The sequence below is a fragment of the Python bivittatus genome, unplaced genomic scaffold, assembly GCF_059951505.1.
Source record: "Python bivittatus isolate LINGU-HERP-01145 unplaced genomic scaffold, Pbiv_v1 ctg000840_np1212, whole genome shotgun sequence".
Classification (NCBI taxonomy): Eukaryota; Metazoa; Chordata; class Lepidosauria; order Squamata; family Pythonidae; genus Python; species Python bivittatus.
This window is the reverse complement of record NW_028277113.1, coordinates 20758637-20767246: the sequence shown is the minus strand read 5'-3', so window position 1 is coordinate 20767246 and position 8610 is coordinate 20758637. Positions and strand designations below refer to the sequence as shown.

Here is an 8610-nt window from a genome sequence, read left to right as displayed (position 1 = left end):
GCCCCTGAGCAACACTAAGCAGCCACCGCCTGCGCGCAAATTAAAGCCTATTACTTTACAATGCCAGAAGTCATTGGGGTGTTCATTGGGGCATACTTATTGGCGGGGTTAAGAATGCAGCCTGAAACACCCGCCACTACGTAGCATATGCAGTCTACTGTATCCTGCCTACACGTGTGCAGTCCTCCGCTGTAATCGGTTGCGTTCCCCGCGAATCCAATCCAATCGGGCTTTCCAAACTCTCGCCGAACCCTCTCCCTCTTCCTTCTCTCCCCCGCGTGTGCTGAGATGGCACAGTCTACTGCACAGCGCCTGCGCCGCGGCTCGAGGGTGGAGCCTAGCCCTGTGACTCAGGCGAGGAGGAAAGGCGGCGGCTGCCATTTTGAGGGGTTTTCGCTCGGACTGCCGCTTCTTCTCCGCTTCCCGCGTCCGCCGGACCGAGGAACTCCTGCACGCTATCCTTCGCCTGAGAGGGGACAGGAGGGGGGGCTTCGCTCGCTCTCTTGCCTCCTGCCCTTTCCGCAGTAGGAGCCTCTAGCTCAGGGTCTGCCCGGCCCAGCTTCCCTTCGCCGCTACCGCCACTTCCTCCTCCTCCTCTCCTCCTCCTTCCTCCGCCGCCGTCGCCACCATTTGCCCTCCCCCGGCGGCTCCGGGGCGCCGAGCTTAGGCTATGGGGACCAGGCTGCTGGGGCTGAGCAGCGGCAGTGCGGGCGGCCCGGTCATCGTGAACAGCGCAGAAGGGATGGGGGAGCTCGGCGGCTTCTTGGTGGCTTTATCTTGACATGGCTCCTGCCCGTGCTGCTAGCAGCGCCGCCGCCGCCACAGCCTCCACTGCTCCGCCCGCGCCCGCCGGCTGCGGATAGCGAGCCAGTCCAGGCCACACTCTCCGATCCGCTCTCTCTTGCCGCCTGCGCCTCCCGCCGAGGCCAAAAGGAGAGGGGAAGAGAAACTAATTATTTTTATGAGGGAAGGTTGAAGGGGGGAGGGTAATTTTTTTTTTAAAAAGGTTAAGTCCTACCTGAACAACTGCGAAAGGGACGGGCGGGGTAATCCCCCTTTTTAATGATTTGATTCGATTTACCGATCCTCAAATAAATCAAGTTTGCCGCCACCACAAAAGCCTACCTGTGCAAACGGCTATTTTTGCTTATCTATTTTTTTGTAATTGAGAACTGGCATCCCTCCTCCATACTTTCGTTTAAAAAGAAAGAAATTGGAGTTAACTGAATGCAAGAGTGAATCCCGGGCTGTAGACTGAGTCCCCCCCTCCCCCTGCGCTGAGCACAGGCCCTTCTCTTCCTCTTCAGGTTGACTAAGGAAGAGAAAAGCAACGGTAAGGAGGCTAATCGCACCAGCCATGCCCAGTCCCAACTAAACAGTGGCCCTTGCCGGCAGAGAGGAGGATTTTTGCCCTTTTGGTGGGGATAGACGGAAAGACAGCTATTGGGGTATGTAGGTCTCTCTCCCTGCTAGGGGAGTGCTAGATAGACTGGAGATCTTTAGGCCAGATACTACCTTTTAGCTTCCCTGTAAGCTTTTATTAATGGCCATCATGATCCCTGTTTTCTCTAACAGACATAGCCTCAAGGCGACTGTATGCCTGATTATGAGCATGATGAAGTTAGAAATGACTCTGCTGTTTTCCAAACTTCTTGCTCTTCTGCAAACCAGCACTGTGTTGTCTGTGGTTGATGATTTTGTTGGTAGGGAAACGTCTTGCCTCCCAGGACATCCACTCCTCTTCTGCACTCCTTCCTTTGCTTTCTACCAAGTCTAATAATTATTTAAAATTAAGCGGGCAGAATAGCAATAGCAGAAATCTTGGTAATAATCAGCAGAGTCATGAACCTGGGTGCGGTAGAACACTGTCTTTAATTTCACTTTTTTTGTTTGTTTTTTGGGGGGTTGGGGCAAAGAAACAACGCCCAAATGGATTGGGTCCATCCCCTTTATTCCTTTTTTTTATACATATAAATTGTGATAAGATTTTTCTCCCATTCTTGCCCCTTTATTCCTGTGGTTTAAACTCTGTATATCAGTGTATTTTCTTCAAAAAAAAATCTTTTTGGCTTTTGATAATATGTGCAAACCCTTTGTCCAGTAATGGTTGGACGACTACTTACTTTGTTTTATGACCCCTCTAGTAAGACAGTCTTGTAAAACAATTGCCTGAGGTGCACTTTTGGGTTTTGCCTCTGTTTTATTGATTCAGTGGTATAAGCAGGAATAAAATGACTTGTTTCTGTTGTACTTGAGTCTTATGAAAAAAGGGCCCATAGTTTAGTGACAGTTTCCAAAGGCTTTTGTACCATCTGTATTATAAAATGGGGGACCCAAACTCCCGGAAGAAACAAGCTCTGAACAGACTTCGTGCTCAGCTTAAAAAGAAAAAAGAATCTCTAGCTGACCAGTTTGATTTCAAGATGTATATTGCCTTTGTATTCAAAGACAAGGTAATCTTATTTCTGTTTGTTGTATTGACATATAATATGCATATTTAATTATCTTTGTTAGAGTCTCTCAGAATCAAAATGTGAAGAATATATATAAAAATCCATAAGATTTTCTTGGCATCAAAAACTGAGGCTGTATTTATTTATTTAATACATTTTTAAAATATACATAACTACTAACTGCCATAATTAGTAGTACTTCTGTAATGTTCCATTGTGTTTGCTTTGTTAGTAGAAATTACAAATGTTCAAGAGTGGAAGGATAATAATATTTTATATTGTATTGAGTTTGTATGTGTGATGCATGAGTGGACTATAAGTACCCAAAACTGAATTTAAAAAACACCAAATTGTGCCTTCCAGCCAAAATCCAGCTATTTAAAGACACTAATTTTAATATAATTTAAGTATGTACATAAATATCTTTCATTGAATTAAAAGAACTGAACTTTGAATTTGCGTACATCCTTTTAAAACTAAGATTTGCACTCCCCAGTAATTAAATTCCTTAATTTTTGTATTTGAACCTCAACATTTATTTCTTAGTAACAAATGTTTCTTAATTTTCTTTTGTTTAGAGGAAAAAGTCAGCACTCTTTGAAGTGTCTGAAGTGATACCAGTTATGACCAATAATTATGAAGAAAATATCCTGAAAGGTGTGCGAGATTCCAGCTATTCATTGGAAAGTTCCATTGAGCTTCTTCAAAAGGATATTGTACAGTTGCATGCACCCCGCTATCAGTCTATGCGCAGGGTAAAATCATCTTTTTCTTCTATTTTCAGTGGTCAGATGTTTTGCTTACACTCCTTGGTCCAGCTGTGCTTTTGGACCAAAGATTCACATACAGTCAAGTAAGATTTAAAAAGCAGAAAGTACTGGTTGTACCAAGAAAAATATTTTCAACAAGAAGTTTCCTTCTTTACTAATATGCCTTTAATATTAATATTTAATATGCCTTTACTAATATGGAATTTATTATGTTTCATAATAGAACTTACCGTATTTCTTTTAAAATCTTTGTAGAAAGGCATGCAGTTTTTTGGTATCATGCCCATGAGGTATATTTATATTAGAGTATATGTGTGGTTTGTCTCTAGTTTTAATTGTCCTAGTCTCACCTCACCTACTTTGCTTCCTTCTCAGATCTAGTTTTACCAAGCTAAAATCATCTTATTAAAATATATTATTGGAATATTATCATTAATTCAAAAGTACATCTTAATAACTGCTTTATCTTTTAATTTCTGCAAAATTATCTTATATACTTAGTTCTGTTCTGTGAACAGATTTTGTGATCCAACAAAGGATCCTGCCATGATGTGACAACAGTATAATGCAAATGCTATGATTTACCTGTTTGGATCAGCTTCAGTTCACAAGTATGTAATGGCAGTTGTGTGATAACGTCACAGTGCATGTATTGTCGTTTTGGCATCATTGCAGTTTCCTGTGTTGCCATTGGATCCTCCTAGTGGAAGTGAGGGAGATGATTCTCACTTATTGTGTCCTCTTCAGCTTTTGTGTGATCCTGAGGATTTTTCAATCTTCTAGAAAAGTTTCTCTAAACAAATTCACAGAGGAGGAGAATCCATAGAAATTGCCTTCATTAGCAGGAGATTCCTGTAAAAACACTACAAATAGGATGCTCTGAGAAGCAGGAGGGTACTCCTTATTCAACATCTAAGCCAAACAGATTGGTCCTGACTGAAACAAAAACAAACCATGAAATAAATTCTTCTATAAATTATGTATACTGGGTTTTATTAAAGCGGCAAATATTAATGTTAAACATTATTTGAACAAGAGAACACCATGGTTCAAAACTGAATTATATTTGATGGCTGAGATTGATGCTTTAGTTCAGGAAATTTTGTGCAAAAATTGTCTTTAAAATTTTCATGCTGGAATTTAACAACTGGATAGTATATCTGCAGGCTATATTTTAAATTTGAAGCAGTTTTGAATTTGAAACGGCGTCTAGAATTTGAAAATTTTTTGCATTACTATTTAGGAGCAAAATCTTTATGCTGTGCATGTATAAATGCTTACATGTACAGATTTAATTGGTTATTGAACCCATTAGTATGTATTTATATGTTACATTGTTGGACACTACCATGTGCTTTTTATCTCTTTAGGATGTGATTGGCTGTACACAGGAGATGGACTTCATACTTTGGCCTCGGAATGATATTGAGAAGATAGTCTGTCTTCTGTTTTCTAGGTGGAAGGGATCAGATCATGAGCCCTTTAGGCCTGTTCAGGTATGGCATATGCAGATAAAACTCAAGCAGATGGTATTTCAAGTGAAAACCTCTACCTTTTAATGCTGATCAGATATGATTTTTTGATTCTTAAAGCAGCAGTAAGCAATCTGGTGCCCTAGTGTTACTTTGAATACTACTTCAATATGATCAAATCAGCATGGACGATAATCAGGTATTATATGATTTGTAATGTAAAGCATACAGAAAGCAGCAGTTGCCTACCTGACTTAGCATTTTTTTTTAGATTTTTATTCCACTTTTTTTTTTTTTTTGGATGTACAACTCAAGTCGGCAAACATACCAATACTCCTTCCACTTCCTATTTTCCCCACAACAGCAACCATGTGAGGTGAGTTGGGCTGAGAGAGAGGGACTGGCCCAAAGTCACCCAGCTGGTTTTTCATGCCTAAGGCGGGACTAGAACTCACAGTCTCCTGCTTTCTAGGCCAACACCTTAACGACTACATCAAACTGGCTCTTTTATTATTATTAATTTTATTAGTATTAGTTGTAGCACAAGACACATAATTGTTAGTGAATGTGCATGCAGATAGGTCTGGATGGCCTCAGTAGTAGTAATATATTGAATGTTTAATTCATAAGGCATTCTGCTGTTTTCTTAATATCACTTTATTTTTTGAACCAATCTCCTGTTTAAAGCTAGTTCAGTAAGCTTATCTTTGATTAACACAGTGTAACAAATTATAATAATAATACCATAATATATAATTTTGCAGTTCAACATTAAAAAAAAAAAATCTCCTGCTGCACTGAACTATAGGTAGTCCTCACTTAACGACCACAATAGGGACCAGAAAATTCATCGTTAAGCGAGGTGGTCATCAAGCAAACCATAGTTATTAAGCAAATTATGTGGTTCCCCATTGATTTTGCTTGCCAGAAGCTGGCTGGGAAGGTTGCAAATGGCGATCATGTGACCCTGGGATGCTGCAACCATAAGTGCGACCTGGTTGTCAAGCACCTGGATCACAATCATGTGACCGTGGGGGCGCTGCGACGGTCCTAAGTGCAAGGATTGGTTGTAAGTAGCTTTTTAGCACCATTGTAACTTTGAGTGGTCGTTAACCGAAAACTACCTGGAGTTGAAATTGTTAAAAAAACCCTTGTACTGTATAGAACAACAGCTTGTAAATGGGGGTGGGGAGGTAAAAGAACTATGAATCCTTTCCTTCAAACTCCAGGACTCAGTATTATTTAACTCAAAAATATGTCACTTGTGCATAATTCATTTGGTGGATCTTAGAGGACGACTGATGCCCCTTTCTTCCTTTTTGTTCCCCTCCGGGTTTGTTTTCTTTGTCATAGTTGTTCCTTTGTCTTGTGCTGTTTTTGTGTTTTTTGTATTCTTTGTTTTTAAGTGTTTTTGACAGTTGTGGACTGCCCAGAGTCATTGGGAGTCAGGTGGCATATATATTTAATAAAGTAGTAGTAGTAGTAGTATAAAAAATATCCACTGCTTAATTTTGAATTATACATCTCTTTTGTTGTTTAATATTTTGAATAGGCCAGGTTTGAATTTCATCACGGTGACTATGAAAAACAGTTTCTGCATGTACTGAGCCGAAAGGACAAGACTGGAATTGTTATCAACAACCCTAACCAGTCAGTGTTTCTTTTCATTGACAGACAGCACTTGCAGGTAAACATCTTCCAATGTATAACAGTTGCCTCATTTGTTATTCAGCAGCTGTCTTTGCTTATATAAAACCAGTTGTCGTGACAGAGCATTGAAACTAGGTAGATACCATGGTTGTGTACAGCAGGCATCAAACGTAATATTGTGAGATAAAACAGTAATCAGATTGGCCATGTTTTTGTGTTCTGGCAGTGTAATGAAAATTCAGTAGGTAGTATCCTTTTAAACTGTAGAATTGAAAATATAGATTTCCTTGTGTGGCATCAGCAGTGTTTATTGTTTATGGTAGTGATGAGTTTCTACTCAACTCCATTTAAGTATAACTTAACCTGTCTTTGGGAAAAGCACTTGGTATAGTAGTTCTGAGAGAAAAAGTAAAATACAGAACTCTGATCAAATTACATATCCAGCAAAAATATTATAGAGTGCCAGATTTTTCGTTGTTTTTCTGCTGTGCTTCCTTTCAAGTCCCTAAACTATTTCTGAAAAGACAAGTTGGGAGAAATTGAAAGCTTTTTTCCCATGCATTATTGTTCCTTAAAAAACCACCCTTGGTTCTGAAATTATGTATCTATTTTTTACAGACTCCAAAAAACAAAGCTACAATCTTCAAGTTATGCAGCATCTGCCTGTATCTGCCACAGGAGCAGCTCACCCACTGGGCGGTTGGTACTGTAGAGGATCACCTCCGCCCATACATGCCAGAATAGGGTTCTGGCCAGCAAAATGGGGGAAAATCACAGAATGCAGGAGTGTAGTTTCCACTTTTCTTGCCATTTATTCTTTTGGAATAGAAGAAAATGGACACATGTTCAGAACACTATCCATCGTGAAACTTGATCATCCTGGATTATTTTCTGTTATCATTTGTATCTCAGAACTTTTTTTTAAGATGTTTTCTGCATGGACTTTATGAAAGAGAATGCTCTGCATATTTCTGCATTGCATGAGCATCTTACCAAAATGTGAAATGAAGGGACTGTTACACACTGAAAGAAATGTTATCTGAGAGCACAAAGCGATCATTTATGGTGGTGTGTCCATTTGTGCTGGTCATGTCCCCTGTTTCAGTATTCATAGGGTGAAAAGTGAATGTAAGGGTGTAAAAGCCTTCTAAGCTTTGCTTTTAACATGATTGTATCAGAGCTATGTCAGATTCATTCTGATGACTAGCTCTCTGGCTTGCTACAGTAGATGGCTTACTATGGGAAAGAAATCTTTTAAGGAAGAAAAGCATCTCATTCATTGTAGGTATTAATTGCCTCTCTTATTTTGCTTGGCCATGTTTGAGTTTACTGGCATTCTCATTTTTGGATCTCTTTCCCCAGTTTGCTGTATAACTAAATGTATAGTGTTCTGTTAAGTTGAATACATTTTACAGACTTGGGGTCTGAAGTAGCCTGAAGCAGCTAAATTAAAAATAGCAGCTGCAGAAACCACGTTGGCAGAGGATTATTTTTTTTCCTGAGAGTTGACTTGTAAAATTGCTGGTGAACCGAGTAGGAAATACTGGTTTCCAAAACATTTCTTACATGGAAAACCCTCTGAGGTTCTTTGGGGGTGGGGGGAGGAATAAGATCTAAAGCATTTGTGGATTTAATTGTAAAATATTGTTTGGAGTGTCAAAGTTGGTTTTGACAGAACATATTTTGTTTAAGATTGTGCAATGAACATAAGAAAGACTACTGTATAGTTTTGGCAAAGAACGCTTTGCTTATGGGTTGAGTAATTTTACTGAAGTAAATCTGTATAAGCCAACTCCCTTTGGGTAAACCTAGTGCTTATATGTTTGAAATTTGTATTTAGCTTTTGTTTGGCAATTGGAACAAATGAAAATAAATTAGTTGAACAATTATCTGCTCTGTGAAAATCATGCTAGTTGTAAGATAAAGGCATTAAATTGGTACAGTAACATAATCCATGAAATATCGACTGATAATGTAGCATAATTCTAGAACGTTGAATTGGTATCAGAGAGCTACAAATTGAGTGAATCTCACTGGCTGACCAGGACAGTCATTTCTCTTAGTCCAACCTAATTACCTAGTGATAATTATTAATATATATTTGGAGAGAGTGCTATATATACATATGTGTAAATATGTGTGAGAGAGGCTGATATACCAGGGGAACATCTATTTTTAATAAGCTTTTTCTATTCAACTCAGGGTTAATTGCAGATTAAAATAGTGATTTACGGATTAAAAGAATTATGAAAAATGAAAACACTT

General features: G+C 39.3%; 1 protein-coding gene across 1 annotated transcript; it reads left to right on the top strand.

Moving 5' to 3' along the window:
- Positions 1-335: 335 nt before the first annotated feature.
- Positions 336-8305, top strand: CUNH6orf62 (chromosome unknown C6orf62 homolog). The gene is made up of 5 exons (XM_007421936.3): positions 336-2453; positions 3032-3208; positions 4594-4719; positions 6248-6382; positions 6964-8305. The coding sequence occupies exons 1-5, from the start codon at positions 2325-2327 to the stop codon at positions 7087-7089; spliced, it is 693 nt and encodes a 230-aa protein (XP_007421998.1). The 5' UTR covers positions 336-2324; the 3' UTR covers positions 7090-8305.
- Positions 8306-8610: the final 305 nt, after the last annotated feature.

What these genes read in the sequence shown, in the direction of transcription:
- CUNH6orf62 (XM_007421936.3), top strand. Translation starts at nt 2,325, where the DNA reads ATGGGGGACCCAAACTCCCGGAAGAAACAAGCTCTGAACAGACTTCGT. An exon ending in GCTATCAGTCTATGCGCAGG is followed by an intron (nt 3,209 to 4,593) that starts GTAAAATCATCT and finishes TTATCTCTTTAG; the next exon opens with GATGTGATTGGCTGTACACA. An exon ending in AGCCCTTTAGGCCTGTTCAG is followed by an intron (nt 4,720 to 6,247) that starts GTATGGCATATG and finishes TATTTTGAATAG; the next exon opens with GCCAGGTTTGAATTTCATCA.